Here is a 19,315-nt window from a genome sequence, read left to right on the forward strand (position 1 = left end):
TAAATTTGTTCTTTCTTTTTGTTATTTATGAGGGCTTTGTATATAAGTTTATAGGGACAAGTCTTGATACAGCTACAAATTCTTATTGTCTATCTGTGTCTTTTATTCATGAGCAAAACATTTGAAGCAGAATGAGAAGTGCACAAAGCTTTTCATGACAAGGCATTTGCATTTGATCTATGCCCTTTCACTTCCCATGCTTTCCCCCAAATATGTGGAAGGTAGAGTGTGTAGTATGTACAATATACAGCTTGATATACCAGTATACAATCCTATATTGTTTTTTTATTTTAATTTGGTTTGGTTTTGTTCTGGTTTTAATCAAAAATAAATAGATTCTCATATCTACAGTGGATTTCCTTTTCCTCTGATTCCTGATTGATGGAGTAGGCTTGACAGGGCATTTCATGTTTTTCAGATTCAGGAGCTTACGATCTTGAAAGAGGACAGTGATGTAAATAAATCTGTCTTTGAGTTGTGGAGAAGTGGGTCTTGGAATAAATTTGAATGATGCGCCCTTTACAGTATGAAAGAATTTGATTTAAAATGGTCCTTTAGAATCCAGAAGCTCCTGTAGCAATTGGGAGAGTAACTAACCACAGTCATTCCCTTGAGCAAAGTTTGGGCTATTTTATTGAAAGAGTAGGGGCGGGGCAGGGGGGAAGCAACACGTACAACTCTCCCTTCTGAATTCAAAGTTCTGATTATAAAACGATGTCCATTTTGCAAATATCTGATACTGTACTAATGCATTTTATTACAAAACAGTACTGATTTACCATTAACCCTGGGTTAGATCCATCATTCTCACATATAAATGAAAGCTACACAGTGTCTTATAAATTGTACCATGTCTTTTATAAATTGTACCATGTCTTTACTTCAGTATATTTCAAAACTAGAGAAAAGGGATTCTTCCACTATAGTGTTGTTTCTATAGATGCTATTCACAGGCTTCCCTGTCTAGCTGGAGCTGTGAATATCTGAAGGGATTGACCACTAGAGGGTCAATTTATTTTCCAGCTCTCCACTGTTTTGGGTGGAGGAATTACATTATGTCCTTTCTCATATTCTGTTCTTGTCTTCTACTTTCCCTTTTTGACTGCATAATTCAGATACAAAAATAAAAGGTGCTTTATCTACCTAAGCACAATTCTGAGTCACAAGGAGTGCTCATATTTGCTTTTCATCAATGCATAAAAAATGTATTATGTTTGTAGATTTGTATTTGGATAATCCTAGTCACCAAATAATGTTCCTTTGGTTTTAACAGAGAAATGGCTTATTTACCTGTAGTTGATAATTACACGGTTTCAAATTATTTCTGCCAGTTACTTTATTAATGGTGGTTTTTTCTTGTAACAAAAAGTGAGGGGTTGATGGGAAACTGACTCTCTAGCCATGATTTTATTTCTCAGTTGCAGATCTTTATATAGATGTATTGAATCTATAAAGTTATAAAATGTGATATTTATTAGATATATGTCTTTTTTAATGATTTTTGAGACTTTTAAATAAAATATAGGGTCAATTAATATTGTCTAGTTTTATCATTCTCCATAGTATGGAAAACTCTTTGGTCTTATATAAATGATGCAATGAGACAACTCCTTGAATGTAGAAAGTACTGTTAAAAATGTTTTTTGGGATTGGTTTGTTTGTTTTTCTCAGATGCTGAGTTATTTTCATAAACAAAGCAAAGTTCGTCAAGGAGTTGAAGAAATGCTCTATAGATTGTATCGACCTATCCTTTGGAGAGCACTGAAGGTAATTATCCTTTCAGAAAACAGGACTGTCTTTCTCCAACTACTAAATTTTGGGTCTCTCCCACATGTTCGGGTTTTAGTAATTGCTTCTGGCTATAGAAAGAAATATCAGTGTGTTTAGCATCTCAGCTGTAGCAGAGTAACTGTGCAAGTTGTCATTAGACATAGTTTGCACAACAATATTCTAATTTGTTAATGTAATTTACTTCTGTAATTCAGTTTTGTTTACAGGTACACACAGTGCTTTCCAGGATTGCAGTAGACAGTGGGTCTAACACTAAGTTTGGTATTCTCATCTTCTCAGCTCGGGAATTTTATGTAACCATGTATTCTGTTTTCTAAGATCTTTATAGAATGATCAGTGTTTTACTGATTCTGAAAGCCAGAAATGTTCAGAGGATGATTTAGTCCCACCTTCTGATTAATTACCAGCCTTAGAATACAGCTTAATTAATTTATTAGAGTATTATTCTAGTTTGACTGTATGTAGAGACATTCGTGCTATGGATGTGCTTTCAATCAAGCATTCAGAATGAAATGTCTGATTTCTAGTAATTTTAAGGTGTGTGTGTCTTCCTGTGGATTGTGTGCACAGGCTAAAGGGTACCTACTGCAGTTTACCTGCTCAGTTACACTTTATGATTAAGATGAACCAAGCTTCCTTCATTGTGAACAGCCTGTATTTTGTCTGTGGTTATGAAATTCCTTCAGTGAGAGCATACACGTACCATTTGTCACAGCCAAATTAAGTGCTGTTAAACATTTACTGAAGTTTCCTTTACTGATTGGTTATATAGCATCTTCTCTATCTTCTCTAGCCATGAGAGAAATATTTAAAAAAATCTTACAGTTGAAAATATTTTAAAACAATTATGTTTAAAATGGATTTTATGAGTTACAGAAGTTACAGTAGAGCGCTATTTGTTTTCAGTAGAATGCTATGGTAGAAGTGGGAAGATGAACAGACTCATTGCTACACCAGTATCTTGGTTGGCCTTACATTCAGGGTTGGATCTCATCCCTTTAGAATTAATATAAACAAGGATCCCTCTGGATGAAGCATGTGTTCTCAGTGCAAGAAAACAATAGTTACAAAGCACGGCTAAAGAGAATAAGGTTTTTAATAGATTTTTTGATAGCACAGCAAAATTCCTGACTAGTAGATCAGAAACAATTTTGGAGTGATGAGCAAAACATCCTGTTCCATCCTTATGGGAGTTGCTATCTGTGAATGGAGACTAGTAGTACACTTTCCAAAGCCCAAGACTTAATTCAAATATAAGATTAGAGTACTTCAGATGAACATTCTGTCAAAGCTTATTAAATCTGCATAGATTTATTTGAAGAAATGTAACAGAAAGTTTTGGATTGAGGGGAAAAAAGGTTCATTATTGATTTGCAGTAAGACAGTGGGAGAAATACCTGATTCCGGAGTGGTTCAGATTTTAAACAGCTGCTATTCATAATTTTCACATCACTGATGGTTCGATTGCTAGAACAAATCTGAATTTTTAGGAAGGTTTTTTGGGTGATTTTTTGTTTGTTTGTTTGGGTTTTTTTGTTTGTTTGTTTCATTTTTGACAGCTTCTACATATGTAGTTAAGCACTTGAAGTTTAGATTTTAACAGGTATATCAAATAGGTCATGGAGAACTTGTTTTAATACAGTAAAATAGTCCAACTGTTGTGAGCATAGATTTCAGAATGGTAAAGGGAGGATTGTGCAAAATTAAATGCAGCAATTATATGAATCACATAATGATTCAGTGCAAAGAAAGATTCTGAATTCCAAATGATTCAGTACCATATTTGTGATTGGTAAAAGGAAATATGTGACTGAATGTCAAAATCTGGCAATTCGTTTTTTATAGGCCACTGTCTTGCTGTGTGACTTTCGTATAGTTAAATTTTCTTTTTCATATAGTACTCCTGAAGTATTTGTCGTTTTTAAGATAACTGTTGCTGTCGTTCAGAATCACCAATAGTTTAAGATACGGAACTAGGAAGGGAAGATTATAATTGTCCTTACTGGTATGGATTCTGCTGCAAAGCTTGAAATGTCAGTTTAATCTTAAATAACCAGTTCGATGCTCCTATTTTAGTCAGTGTACAAATCCCTAATTTAATATAGTGAAGAACAAATCTTGTTCTAGAACACTGGTTATAAATCAGAAAGGAACTCTGAGAAGGGACTTTTTAGCACTCCTTCTTGTAGAAAGGAAAAATCTCAGTTGTAAGAATTCAAAGGATTCCAGAACTGTTCATGTTGAAACTACTTCATTTCATCTCTGAAATCTTTAAACCAAGAATGCATGGTTTTAATGCATAGTTCTCGGTTTCTTCTTAAATTGCTTGTTCTGCAAATACTTAAATCGCACAAGCTTCCTTTGTAGCTTTTACCTGCACACATTTTATAAGCCTTTATGCAACTTTAAGTTTTTATAATATAAGCCCTTATGTAACTTCTTCATCATTTTTCATGACTTTATTCTGAAAAGTAAGTCTCATGCAAACATAGCAGAGACAGTTCTGCAGTGATTGGTTGTTAGTATGAGAAGTTATATAAGTATAAAAATATGGACATTTATTGTGAGATAAGTAGTGATTAAGCTATTTCTTATCAAGCTCAAAAAGTCAAGAACCACTCCTTCAGGAATTCAAGCTGTTGAAGGAAGTGATTCCTTTAAAGTACTGTGTGTGTTTGGGTGTTTTTATCATTCCACACTTTTAAACTAACTTTTACTGGGGAAAAACAGTGTTTTAAATAATTGGAAGTGAATTTCATACACCAGATGAAACTTAAAAGATGAAACTTAAAAGAAAGCTCTGAAAACTAACTGAACAAAAAAATTAAAATATTGTTTAAAAACTTTATTCTTGTGCTATTCTGAGGAAATTTCAGAAAGGTAAAGAAACATTAGTCATTTAAATAACTGCAGTCTCCTCTGCATGGAAAAGTCAGCGCGGAATAAAATAGAATATGAATCTTAAGTCCTGGGTTCTACCTCTGTGAAGACATTTACTCTCTTATGAGCTTGAATATGCAAATACATTTGGGATAAATTCCAATTTTTTAAGGCAGGAATTTAAACTGTGGGTACTCAGTTCAGAATTAAAGCGAGCTTAATGGAATTCAGTGTAATGCACTTAGGAAGTTCATGAAAATTAACTTTCTGGAATGGTTGTGGTAGACAAGGTCTAGGTTATTGCACAAAAACACACTTGAATTAATTTTCACATGAAATACTAGAGCAGAAGAGCTATTTCACCCCGAATTCACATATTATCTTGTTATACTTCTTCAGTATAGACAAGATCAAAGTTAAAGGATTTTGTACAGCTTTATAGGATTGAATGAAGAATTATAAATTGTATTATCCATGATAGATAAAGTAAAATGCAAGTCCCTAAACAAAGAATGTATAGATGGGCTTTATTTGCCTTCATAGTATTAAAATTAGAATTCCTAATAATTTTGTTGGCTCAAAGAATTTGGATTTTTTTTTTGGTTCTTCCCAGAATTGTGACCCACCATGTGAAGAACAGTCCGGAAAGGAAATACTAAATAAATTGTAAATTAAGTAATTGTTGCTCATTTCTTTTGTGTTTTTCTGTTTTTATTTGCCATTAGTATATTTAGTTCTAAATATTACATAGTTATCCTTGTTTTAATTTTTCCTGCCTTTGATCTGAATGTCTCTTATGAGAAGGGAGGAAAAAAATTGGATGGATAGAATAGTCAGAAGGTTCCCCGAATTGTTTTTTACCTTGCTGTTAAAATTAAGCCTACTTTGCTTGGCTTATTAGACTGTATATATATAGTCTCATATATATATACACAAATTTGGACCCAAAATCTGAACAAAATTCTTTCTTCCAAGAGAAAGGAGCAGAGGCTCTTATCATTGCACTGCTGACTTTGATAAAAAATTGTAGTCTGATGGTTAGATTTCAGGTTTTTCCCTGAGATACCTTGAATTTCATCTTTTCTTCATTGCCTGCTCTCTTTTTCTATAGTCCACAGGGTTAATTATTTTTCACTGTCTGAGTGTCTAAGCATAAAGTTTTTAATTTTTCTTTACATTTGGGCTTCTACAACCAGCAAAATGAATAGTGTAACACACTGAAAACTATGACAAATGGTAAAATGTCTGAGGGTTATGAGGCTTGCCTTAGATTTTTGATGAGCTGCCTGGAGCTCAGAACATGGTCCTATTACTTACGTGCATAGATGCAGAACTGAATATGCTTATGCTGGATACATTACTCTCCAGGCTGGCTGGTACTTGGTTTCTAAATACTGTTTTCTTGAAGAAATAAGCTGGAGCTTTTAAATTAAATTGCCTGTCTCTTGACAGGCAATTTAATTAATTGCATCTGCTTGAATTCAAGATTCTTGTAGAGGAGCTCTGAGGTGACCAAGAGAAAACCAATTGCTTTTAATTTATTCAGCATTACAGAGAGCAGAAGGGCTCTGACTGTGACTCTTCAGGGTCATTGAAGTTGATATGCCTTGAAAGCTGATTGTACTAATAACTGAGGTTTTACTCAATGGACAGAAATGTAAGATAAAAAAAAATAAAAATCATACATTACTGTAAGTTGCTTCCATACTTATTAAAAAGTGCAATTTAAAAATTCATCTCTTCCATCTACTTAAAAATACTAACTTGCCAGAAGTGTTTGAAGAGCAGTATTTGACAGGATATGCCTTTTGATGTTAAAAGTTGGTACTTACTTAAAAAATACTTTTTTCCTTCATTGTAACAGGCCAGAAACTCGGAAGTTCGATCAAATGCAGCATTTTTGTTTGTTGATGCTTTTCCTATTCGTGATCCCAGTTTTAACACTGAAGAGATGGACAATGAAATTCAGAAACAGTTTGAAGAACTTTTTGTAAGTTTTAATGAAACTAAAATGTTGAAAATGAAAATTTCATCAAAACTAACTCAAAAATAATGCTCTGGGCAATCCTGCTTCAGCAGGGCAGTTGGACTAGATGATCTTTATGGTCCCTTCCAACTCTAAAAATTCAGTGAAATTCAGTGAAATAAGCAGTTGATGCAATTAAAATTTATGAAATTTCAGGATAGAATTCATAGGGAAATACAGGCTTGTGATGCAGAAAATGCAAAAATAATATTTTAAATTGCTGTAGTAAGTTGACAGCAAATGACACGCACCGTTTTCAACTCTGAAAAGGAAATGTTTGGTATTGTTATTCATTAATCTGTGAATGAAAGATGGTTTTGAAAGACAAGATGCGTGAGTAATGGATCTTGTGCCTTACTTAACCTAGTATTGGTGAAGAGAGCTTTACATTTAATATGTGAGCATTCAGTGGAAGTTTAATACTGTATTACTAAATATTTTGAAATGAAGTATAACGGAGACAGCAACCTAAAAAATTCTTTACCAGTCTAGATATAGTCTAGGGTGAGTAGGACTCAAGAGGTGATCGTCCCTCTGTACTCGCCACTGGTGAGGCCCCGCCTCGAGTACTGTGTCCAGTTTGGGGCCCCTTTCCGAAAAAAAGACATTGAGGTGCTGGAGCGGGTCCAGAGAAGGGCAACGAAGCTGGTGAGGGGTCTGGAGCACAAGTCTTATGAGGAGAGGCTAAGGGAGCTGGGGTTGTTGAGCCTAGAGAAAAGGAGGCTGAGGGGGGACCTTATTGCTCTCTACAACTACCTGAAAGGAGGTTGTAGAGAGGCGGGGGTCGGTCTCTTCTCCCAAGTCACAGGCGACAGGACTAGAGGAAATGGCCTCAAGTTGCACCAGGGAAGGTTCAGGTTGGATATTAGGAAGAATTTTTACACTGAAAGGGTTATCAAGCATTGGAATGGGCTGCCCGGAGAAGTGGTTGAGGCACCATCCCTGGACATGTTCAAAAGACGGGTTGACATGGTGCTGGGGGACATGATTTAGTGATGTTTTTTTTGTCAGAGTTAGGTTGATGGTTGGACTAGATGATCTTGAAGGTCCCTTCCAACCTAGATGATTCTATGATTCTAGATGGGTGAGAATGTGCCTAGTATTTTCATTAAGAAAATGTTTGGAAAATGCTGAGTGCGGTCTTTAAAACTGTAAACATCAGATAATTGAATGAATTTCAAAGTTTTTATATTGTTGCAAAGGAACAGTGGCCAGTATAAGCTCATATATAAATAGAAGTCAAATGGAAGTCTAAATATTCTTAATTAAATCACAGATGCAAGAATTAATGTGAGCTGTTTTTAAAAAAACTATTTCAAAAGTCCAATTAAAAAAAATTGGTCAATATTTGTCTTAATTTTGCTTCTGCTTTAAATTTCCTGGTTTGCTTCATAATAAAATGCCTTGAGGGAATGTTAATATTACATTTCTTTCATAGTATGACAATTTGCATAATAATGAAGAGGTAATGGACTGCTATTTGTTTATGGTAGGTTAATGTCAAATAGCAGTAGAATCACAAAAATACATATACTCACAGTATTATTCTTCTGTTTGTTTTAGAATCTCTTAGAAGATCCTCATCCAGTTGTCCGCTCTACAGGGATACTCGGAGTTACTCAGATAACATCCAGATACTGGGAGATGATTCCTCCAACAATTCTTGCTGATCTTTTAAAAAAACTAACTGAAGAGCTGGCATGTGATATAACATCTGCTGATGTTCGATGCTCTGTTTTTAAAGTAAATCTTTTTTTCTAAATTTAAAATCATGATTGTCATTTTTATGTTTTACTTGATGCACAAGTTTCTAGTATAGGCCACTTAAGTCAAGGAAATTACTTGCTCTGCAAAATTACTTATACAATAAAGTTCCTAATACATGCAAGTGTTGTACACGCTTTATAAAAGCCATACATTTGGGATGAACAAATGCTTTCTAAAGTAGTGATTGCTTGGCTTTGTGACTCTCAACCACTTTGCATTTCTAGTCTTACAATACATTGTTTGGCCCTGATAATTTAGTTATTTTAGTTATTAGAAGTTATGCTTAGACTTGAAAATACATGCAGGCGGGTTCCAGTATGTTTCTGTCTCAATGGTTTTAACCCATCCCTAGACATGCACAATTATGGTATGATTTTGTACTCCACTTGTTGTTTCTGAGGTTTGGATGAATATAATTACAAATTGTTTTTCTGGAAATGCTGGCCTCCCGTGCTAGAATGTATGTTAGGATTAGTTCATCTACAACTTTGTAGCATCTGGTAAATAAGTAATAGGTTAGAGTGAAAAATGAACTCTCTAAGCAGTATTTTCACTTAAAAATGTAGTGTATGTGTCTATTCAGCATTAATTTGGAGCTATCTTCATGTTAATCCTCACTTTCTCCACTATGGCTGCATGGGCGTCTATACTGGAAAAGCAGAAAGTGCTGATTTAGAAATAACTTGGCAAAAAAAGATGTATTTTTAATCTGAAATCAGCGGAATTTGGGAAGCTGGTATTTCTACCACAAAAAATACTTGACACTGTGTCCTCAGGTAGAAAGCAAGACTGTGGCCTCAGTGTAGATCTGAAGCTGCTTCATCTGAAATAAATTCAGTGAACACAGTTCACTGGAAATATGAAATAACCGTAGCAATTTTTACTACAGAATGTTACAGGAAAATTATGCATGCACAGTGTCTGTCCCTATTGAATTTAAGCTTAGAAGTGTCATGATCCAGTTCAACAATATTTAGCTGCATCTCTTTGCAAATCTACTCTTTAAATTTATTTATTTTTTAAACATAATCTTTTTTTTCTTGCAGTGCATACCATTAATTTTGGACAACAAACTAAGCCACCCATTACTGGAACAGCTCCTGCCAGCAGTCAAACACAGTCTTCATGACAATTCAGAGAAAGTGCGAGTGGCTTTTGTTGATATGCTGCTGAAAGTTAAGGCTACCAAGGCTGCTAAGGTAGGATAACTGTCACTTGATAAGTAGCAAGACAGAGAAAATCAAGGCATTTATTTAAAAAAAAAAAAAAAAAAAAGTACCTTTTGAGACTATTTCAGTATTCCTAAAAGGAAAAGAATATGTTTAATGTAGTAAGACTCTTAACTTCAGTTTTTCTCCTCTTAATGTATTTAAGCCTATGGCCGAGTTTATTTCTAAGACTTGTGGATTCTGTTGCTGTTAGTCACCTCTGTCCATTTTAAAGGTTTTGATCCAAATGTAGGTAGTAGTATAAAAGTACTTCTTTCCAGTAATTTTGTGGATTCTAATGAAATAATGGTGTCCATGAAAAATCTTTTTAAATAAATAAAGAAATTACGACTAGACCTGGTGCGCTTTCAGCCTTTCCATAGCTGTTCTTCACAGAAAAATTAAGTATATGAGAGAGTGCTGTGCCTGGATATTACTACAGCAGAGATTTTATAAACATGCTAGAAAGTTTGCTTTTTAGTTAAGCCAAGTACACTCTTCTCCTTTTCCTCTTCCCCTGATTTTTGACTGCTTTGTGATGATTAGTAGGTCCAGTGGCCTCTCCTTGCTTGCCTGCTTTTTTCCAGTGGCAGCTGGCATCCCAGCAGACCTTCTTCTCAGCATGTTCCTGTCTTCCCTGCCCTCTCCTGGCCGTGCCAGGGCAGAGCAGTCAGTTCCACCAGGCTTCCTTCCAGCGAACTAGCTCAAGTCAGGACTCTCACCTTCCAAATGCTTAATGCCTTTACCAAATCGCTTTTTTAGATTTATTTACCTATTTTTATAATTTCTATTTGTCTTCTGTGGGCATGTCCTTTGGGATTTTGTTATCTTTTTATAGTGATTTTGAACGAACTTTTTGTTCTGCTGTGAAATCTTTATTTAGGGTGTTACTGTTCAGCCTTAGGCTTTATAGCATCTTTGAGCTCTTTCTCCACTCTCTGCTGTCAATGGTTTCCTAATTTCAATTTTATATTTTATTTTAATCATTTTTTTGTCTCTTACTAAGCTGATTTATTAGGACATGCTTATCTTGTGCTAGGCACATACACTATATGAAGTCAGAGGTATATCTCTCTCTTGTTCAGGAGAGAAATAGAAGCTTCGTTTGCCAGAAAGGCTTCAATGCTCAAGGAAAACATCTGTCCTTAACATGAGAATTACCTACTTGCGAAATGTGTGCATTTCAGCTTTGATGACAGGACCTCAAAGACATATTGAGATTAGACCACCTCAGTGCCTTCCAAATTCCCTGAAGTATGCTCAAAAGACACGATAACGAAGAGGTGATTTTGGAATTGAGGGCTTTCAGCTTCTTGCACACAAATTCAGGATAAGGATTACAATAATGCAACAAGAAGTTTGGTATTTCCATACTACATACGTCACTACATTGATTAGGCAAGTCCACAGAAAATGTGAAATGGAGACAAACGCTGCAAGTACAAGGTATTATCCTTCAGACTGTCAGCACAGAAAGTTTGCAGCAGGGTCCCAATAACGTTTGCAGATCTCCTCTGATTACAGTGTGCAACTGGACCTTTACTTAGATGCTTGGTTCTGGTTGTTAAGATTATTGGAGATAACTAGAGAAGGGAGTTCAGAGTTACAAATAAGTGGTAGTGCTCTAAAAGATAGCATTTTTTTTTTTCCCTGAAGTTGCTGCATCATTACCTTCTAAAGCCAGGTTTTATTGGGTGAATCTGAGGTAGAATGGTAGAATGTGACATTGGACATCACACTGATGGTGCCTCTGTGTTAGGAGATGTATCACTTTATTCACAAAATCAGCAGAAACAACATCACAGAACTGTTGTTCTGAACATGTTAGATCTGAAATCTTAATTTCTATCATATTCTTGTGTTATATGATATTTTGAAAATACTCAACAAGTATATTCCCTAATAATCTGATTACATGTCATTGTTATAATCTTCTTATGAATTTTTTAATATTCATTTCTGTGTTACTCTGTAGCCTCACAGGCACTCAGCACTTCTTGTCCAGAGTTTTAACTGTTCATAAGATATGATATAGAAGTATGAATTAAAGGACTGATACCTGTGGTCATGATTTGATCCGTTGTCGGTTATCTGTATAGTAAAATACAAACAAACTTTTTTTAACTTATATTCAACATCAACAGTGCTTTAAAGAGGGTTTTTTTTTTTAATGTTGTTACTTTGTGTACAGTCTTTTAAAAACAAATAATTCTTGCTGCTCTTAAATGTATAAAAAATTCCTGTTTGAAAGTTATTTGTCCTTTAGTATGAAAGCTCAGGCAATCAGTCTTTTTGGCTTTCCTGAATTATTCTGAATTTGCTGTCAGTAAAGACAGAGGAACATGTGAAACATGGCATACAATGAAAAATAATTATATTTTGTGGTGATATCCTTGTAGTGTAAATAATTCTTCCCTGTACCTATGGAATTGCATTAGCATTGCAGGTATATTGAGCTGGAATTGCTTGAACCAGAATTTTACTGGTCTATCAGAGATACCGGGAGCTGTAGAGGTGCGTCAGAACAGTAAAGTAGCATTGTTGCAGCAATAGGTGACCTCAAGTAAATGCTGGTATTTTGGTAAAAATTAAAAAATGCTCAAGCTTTTCTGGTAAATGCTATTTATATTTGTTGAGACTTTTGATATAAACAGCATTTAATAAGGTGGTTGGGTTTTCTTCTTTTTTTTTTTTTTAACTCCTTTAATATATTTTTCTCTCTTTAAAAAGTTCTGGAAAATCTGTCCCATGGAGCATCTTCTGGCTCGTCTTGAAGTTGATTCACGGCCTGTGTCACGCCGCATAGTCAATCTCTTATTCAACTCTTTCTTTCCCATTAACCATCCTGAGGATGTGTGGTGTGAGCGCTGTGTTACTCTCATCCAGATGAATTCAGCAGCAGCAAGGAAGTTCTATCAATATGCTTATGAATATACTGCCCCTACAAATATAGGTAAAGTATAAAACCTTAAAAGTCTTTGGAAATACTAAGATCACACCATGTAATTACTTTTTAAAGTTTTTTCTCTAACAGTGGTACGTTGTTGCTTGATCTTTTGGTTTTAGTATAATTTTGTATTTGTAAGGTTGTTTTTTTTTTAATTCTTGACACCAGCAATGAACTCTGGTGACAACAGTCATAAACTTTTTCAATAGTGAGGAGACCAAAGCTTTTTGTTTCCGCTCTTAGGTGCGGTACTATGCTCTCTAGCAGGTGTTGTTATCTGGTCTTTCTTTTTACCCTTTCTCCTCACATTGACCCTAAACCTAAGCTGATCTAATATCTAAGTCGATATTTATTGATCATGTAGAAATATTGAAATAAAATACCCTGGTGTCTCAAATGATTTGATATCTTTATGTGGAAGATTCTATAGAAGGTGAAAAATACTTATGTCCGATAATCCGATTATCTGAAATTTGTGGATCAGTAGTATTTTCAAGTTGCTCAAACGAAATCTGAAAAGCTCTCCTTCCTGTTAAAAGTTTCAGAAACCTCTAGTGAAAAGGCTATGTACTGCACAAAGTATAGCTTGTTTTATAAAAGTGCTATTGTACCAAGTAAAATTGGGAAAAGTGTTTCAGAGGAGTTCTGATACTATAAAAACAAAGTAGTCAGCATGGAGTGACTTGGGTAAAATGCCCAAAGCATTGCCCCTTCACAGATCATATCACCCTGGTAAGGTAGTTTTGAAATAACATGTGCAAGTGTATTTTAGCTAGTCATACTTTCACCAGAGTGGACATAATCCTTTCACTTTTATCTGGAGATGTGCTTCTCATTAAGCAATGGTTAGGCTACTACATCTTTTATAAATAATTGGGTTGTCATTGGAGGGAACGTATTATTCAACAAAGGTCATTAAATGGATAGCTATGCCAGATGAATGTAGGAGTTGTGGGAGCTCCCTCTGATCCTGATTTGATAAGGTGGTAGTCGGGGTGGTTTTTTGAGTAGAATTTTTTAAACAATAAAATTATAGAACCTGGTGATAATGTTGCCATTTCTTCTTTGTACTTGAGGATATAAAGCATTTTCACACTCTTTCCATTTCCTCTTACCAGGAAATTTGGTATTTTTTTCCTAGTTATTTCTGGTTCTGTTGCCTACTTTTCATATTGGATTTCCAGCATTACACTTAAAAGTATTTATTAGCCATATTCTTCAACAAATAGTAAATGTCTAATTTATTCTTCTTATATTTAAATGTAGCAAAATTGATGCTTACTATTCGGCGCTGCTTGAACGCCTGCATCCAGAAAGCAATGAAAGAGAGTCTCCATGATAGTGATCATGATGATGATGGTGAAAGTGAAAAGGAGAATACAAGTGTAAGAAAGTCCACTTTATGATAAGTTCTGGTAACTTTTTTTCTGTGGTGCTTAATTTGAGACATAGGCAGTTAACAATGGAACAGGAATCTGAAGGAAAGCATTTGGGCATCTATGGAATTGGAAGGGGAGAACTGTCATTATGGTGTTTTCGTGCCCTGCAATAGCAGACATTTGGTGAAGGAGCTAGAATAAGATATAAGAAATATGAAGCATATTTTAAATGAATACTTCCTTAATTCAAGTACTAATTATAAATTGGTTTGATTCTGCAATTAAATTATTTAAAAAAATAATGTCACAAGTTGACTCAAATTATATAGAGAGAGTAACAATGAATTGTGGAGTTCACATTCTACAACAAACTCAATGCCTTTGTGAAATGAATAGAAGGATTTTCAGGGTCTTTTTGAAACCTTATTTTAACCTGAATTTATATTCGAGAATGTAATAGGTAATATCATCCAAGTGTTTGTATTTCAGGTGTTGAATAATGTGTTGTCAATAAACGATGTGGCCAGCATGGTGAGTTTATTGGAGATTACTGTAATTCTCTGGAGAAGTATTCAGAAAGCACTAGATCACAACGAAGAGGCCAAAGAGTACGCTATCAGAAAATTTGCTTCTGTACTTCCTGAATATTTTAAAGTGTTTAAGGTAAAGGAAGCCTAGATTTTCCTGTCAGCGCTTAGCATTTTCTTCAGATGCTTTCATGTGTTATGTCTTTTATCTGTTTTCATGGCATTAAGTATTCTTTCTCATTCTTGCTGTAAACCATAACCAGTAGAAAGTTTCTTGGAATTCCACAAATGGGTAGAAGCTGTTCTGCAATTGTGATACCTGACTGATGAATTGTTATCTAAATAGTCAGATTGGAAATACTTGTGCAGTAAATTGCTCTCCTTGTAATGTTTTTATGGGATTCCATTCTTTTGAATGTTTCTGGAACTTTTGGAAATCAGTAACTGAAAATATGCCATTGCAGAATAAATACTCAGTGTAGATGAGAGTCTGCATGGTTTTCCACCTGTTCTTCCCAAACCCTTCTACCACCACCACTTCCTATTGTGATCCAGTTGCTGGAACAGGCAGCTGAAGCAGATGAGGCTCCTTTTTCACTTTCTTGTGTTTGGTTTCTGCTAATTTGATTCTACTGTCTCATGATCTTTTGATGCACTTATTTATTGTTTGGGTTTGATATAAAAATTAATTAAAATCAGTTATTTTCGGTCTTCTTGATCTTTTCAATTGTTCTAGTGCTATTCCTCAGGATGCTATTTTATGATAGTGGCTAGTAGTATCTGCTGCATCCTGTAGTGCATTTAGAAGGATTATCTACTGGACATCTTTTTTTTTTTTTGTTTATGGCTTTTAAGCTGAAGTACACTGAGTTATGCTGGCTCTTATACTTAACAACATTCAAGGTTGCTTTAGATAATCAGGGAGTGGAAAGCAATTCATTGCTACATAATATTCCACAGCACAGATATACCAAATGCTCTTTCTACCCTGAAAGCGTTTGGAAGTTGTCAAAGACCTTCCAAACATGTTTTGGTAAAGGATGTACCATCCCTCCTGAAAGGTTCTGGTGAGCAGACAAGATAACCAGCTTTAGCAAGCAACCTCTTTGACTTTGATATTCTTACAGTGAGTAAGCAGCTTGGATCTAAAAAGACCTGTCATCAGAGGCTTAGTTTCTAAAAGACTACAGATTGAAGCAGCATGTCTCTTTCCTGCAAAGCTACAAATATGTTTTTAAATGTACTTTAAAAAATTGTCTTTGAAAGGTTTTAGCTCTCCAAACGTCTAAGTAGGTAATAATTTCATTTGAATGTATTCATGAAGCTTGGACATATAGAATACTATTTTTGAAGAGCCTTTCACGTAGATTGTTTTCTATATAATCCGAGTGAAACTCTGTCATGGTCTAGACCTTGTGTGTTGTAACAACTTATAATGCATTTAACATTACCATTGTTAGGTAAGCACCCTTTCCTTTACAGTCTTTTTTATAAATTTCTGATGGGAATGAATATTCATTTAAGGCACTAGTTACTTCAGAGGACTTAGGTGGTGTCGTGATTGTGCAATTAAATATTAGCCTCTAGTAGAGAAAATGTAAGCTAGAGCTGTTACTTCTTTTGCAATGGTTATTAAGCTAATGGAGCCATAATTATTCATGGTAGTTGTTCTGACAGTTTGTCAGAAAGTTGAATGATAAGATAATTGATAACTGACCTCTGAGAAATAGCAATCAGAAGTTTCAGATTGCAAGCCACATGTTGTTATGAGCTTCTTTCAGTTCCACTTCTAGTCAAAAAGGAAATCCTTAATTTGAGATAATTTAATCATACTTTACGGTACTCTCTTTAGTTTCGTGTGCCTCTGTACATGTACATCATGTAGTGTACTTTTTTTTTATCCCAGGATGAGCGTTGCATGACTCCATTGGTTATTCTGGCATCCTTTATGCCCCCTGCTGCTGTTCCTACATTCAGGTACTATTTTTAAATCCAAAATACTAATGACAAGAAATCTCTTGTAGACTGTATCTTTTAATTTTTCACAACTTGACATATTAAATGCCCATTTGGATAAAATTATCCACTAAACAAATTTGATAAGTTAGTAAAATCTGTGAGGTGTAAATATGCCTTTGAGCCATTAGTGAAATTGGTATTATACTGGTTGGTTTTCTTTGAATTATTTCTACACTAATGGATGTAAAGCTAATGCATCTCTTTGTTTGTTTTCTTTTAAGCTGCGGTGTGATCTCCAGACTGAGAAATATTGACAATGGAGCTGACCAAAGCAAATATTCAACCCTGATAGACTGCATGTGTCGCTGGGGTCAAGTGGGACACATTATGGAATTAGCCTATGACTGGCTGTCTGACGTGCTAACCCCAAAAAAGGTGTGTATATTAATATGTCAAAGAATTCAGAAATTGCTAGATTACATAAAGACATCATGCTTTTTTTTTTTTAAAGAAGCAGCTGCTTTAATGCCATATTATTCTGCTTTGAAATTAGTTGTAAAGAAAGATACTAACAGTTTTGTACTGTCTTTGTGCTTTCTTCTCATTTAGAATATTAAAACAACTGAACGACGAGTACGTATCCATGTAACCCAAGAATCGAAGCCAGAATTAGCAATTGATTACATTGAATATTTATTGACTCATCCTTTTAATCGTGGTTGCCTACTCTCTGTTCCTAAAAAGAAACTGAAGAAGCTTTTGAAAATTCTCAGTGCTGCAAAGGTAGTATACTCTTTACCATAAACAATGCTTATAAAAGAGTGCTTAACATCATAGATTGCCTGAGTCAAATTAAAGGCCTGCAAGAATAAATAAATAAGATTCAGGATCCCTTTTTCCCCTCCATAAAAAGGTTATCCATTGGATTTGTACTTCAAATAAATATTCTAAACTACAATAGTTTAGTTCAGAGTTGTTTGTAGATGGCAGATTTTAACCAGCTTGTCATTTTTAGGTATTTCAAAATTTTTGTGATCTACTGTTGAGCATTTTTAAGGGACTTGAGTTTTGGAATGTACGGGTAAGGAATAGTCTGAAAATCAGTTGCAAAATGAGAGTAATTGAAAGTATGCATATTGAGTGTCTGGTTTTTGGGTTCTTTTCAGGGTTTTTTTGGGGGGGTTAGCGGTTTGGTTTTTTTAAAATCTTTTGTTTAGAACTGCTGAGAAAAGACACATTTGAAAAGATTTTCTGGAAAATATAAATGTAAACCTTGGTGTTTCAGGAGGTTCTGGACTCAATTCTGAAAGCAACTGATGCAGATTCTGGTAGCTGCAATCAAGCAACTGGCCTAAGAGCCTTCAGCCTCTTTTGCAGGTTGAGTGTTCATCTTCAGAACAAGGTATGGTTATAGCTTTTCAGTATAACCTGGGATTACATCTGACAGCAAAAAGAAATTCCAGAAGAATTGGAAAGACCAATGGTAAACTTCTGATTTATTTTTTTTTTCCCAGTTTTCTGAAGAAGGAGAAGATTACCTCTCTCTTCTGAAGGAGACAGGTGCTTGGATAGAAAGTCAAGTTGTGCCTTTTATACTAGCAAGCAATCAAGAGGATGGCATTCCAAACCACAGTAATGTTTCTGAATTAATTATCCAGGTTAGAGGTCTCTTATAATGTAAACCAAACTCTGCCAATCTGAAAAGCCCTATGTGTAGCAATCGTATACTGACAAACATAGTGCACTGGAGTTTTTGGAGTCCAGCAAGTGAATGAGCTATTGAAATACAGTCCTGATTGCTCTGAGGCTACAGTTTTTTGATTGCTTAAAATCACATGCTTGTTTTTTTTTAAATTGCTTTGAGTTTAGTTATAACCTTTATATTTTATAAATATAAAAGTATATAAATATAATTGTGCATACCCCAGCAATTAAATCCAGTAGCTGGAGTCAACAATACCTTGTTCTTATCTAAACTTTTTTCACCTAGCAGTGCATAATATATATTCTCATCATATCTGTTGACGTGAAGATGGAACATGTTTTATGTTTCACACTTGTGAAAATGCCCACACAAGAGATTTCTAGCACAGCAAGCAATGTAACCTGGGTCTCCCAGATTTTAGGTTTCTAACAAGTAATTCTTGTCCTCAGTCTCTCATCCCTCATATTAAATAAAGGTAATGTTTATACAGTTTTATTAAAAGTGCATTAACATAAAGTTAAGATTGTCACTGAATCTGAGTTCTGAAAAGAAGAAAATTAGTTCCTGAAAACTAGCATATAGTTACGTCCTTTGCTAGCACTTAATAGCCTGTTCTTCTGTAGCATGGAAGGTCCTGGAAACAACCTAGAATCACTGCAGCTGCATTCATTGGGTTGAATAGCACAATAGATGACTTAAAGGACCAGGAAGATGGTGTCGTTATGAGAGAGGATTTACACCTAATCATGTTTGCTTGCTTGCTTGCTTCCTTCCTTCCTTCCTTCCTTCCTGCTTTCCCAAAAGAAATAGGTAAAATTATACCCTGAGGAATTCAGTGGGCTTCATTCTAGAGCTAAGTCCTGTAGAACGTATCGTTGAAAGTCAGCAGAGAAGGAAGGGTATGATTTACCTGGGAATTTAATAATGAGGTCAGTCTTGTACTAAATCCTGCTGCCACAGCCAGATCACTTTTTGAAAAGTATAAAGAGATAGTAAGCTCAAATAAGTGTTGTAGTTGTTCCTGGTGCAGGTTTCTTGTGTGTTTTATGTGCTATTGTCTCTTCTATCTGAATGAAAAATTTAGTATGTGTATCATAACTCCTTTATGGCTATTTTTCAAAAGTTT

General features: G+C 34.9%; 1 protein-coding gene across 1 annotated transcript in view; it reads left to right on the plus strand.

Annotated features, from left to right (window-relative positions):
* The window catches only part of NCAPG2 (non-SMC condensin II complex subunit G2), a 49,986-nt gene that overhangs the window by 16,684 nt on the left and 13,987 nt on the right, over positions 1–19,315 (plus strand). The window contains exons 9-20 of the mRNA XM_074157315.1: positions 1,672–1,767; positions 6,536–6,661; positions 8,261–8,440; positions 9,511–9,663; positions 12,403–12,625; positions 13,886–14,004; positions 14,488–14,661; positions 16,432–16,502; positions 16,766–16,919; positions 17,094–17,267; positions 17,770–17,886; positions 17,999–18,142. Coding sequence (XP_074013416.1) covers positions 1,672–1,767; positions 6,536–6,661; positions 8,261–8,440; positions 9,511–9,663; positions 12,403–12,625; positions 13,886–14,004; positions 14,488–14,661; positions 16,432–16,502; positions 16,766–16,919; positions 17,094–17,267; positions 17,770–17,886; positions 17,999–18,142 — 1,731 coding nt within the window. The remainder of the gene's footprint in view (positions 1–1,671; positions 1,768–6,535; positions 6,662–8,260; positions 8,441–9,510; positions 9,664–12,402; positions 12,626–13,885; positions 14,005–14,487; positions 14,662–16,431; positions 16,503–16,765; positions 16,920–17,093; positions 17,268–17,769; positions 17,887–17,998; positions 18,143–19,315) is intronic.

The sequence above is a fragment of the Numenius arquata genome, chromosome 12 (genome assembly GCF_964106895.1).
Source record: "Numenius arquata chromosome 12, bNumArq3.hap1.1, whole genome shotgun sequence".
In the NCBI taxonomy this organism is placed as follows: Eukaryota; Metazoa; Chordata; class Aves; order Charadriiformes; family Scolopacidae; genus Numenius; species Numenius arquata.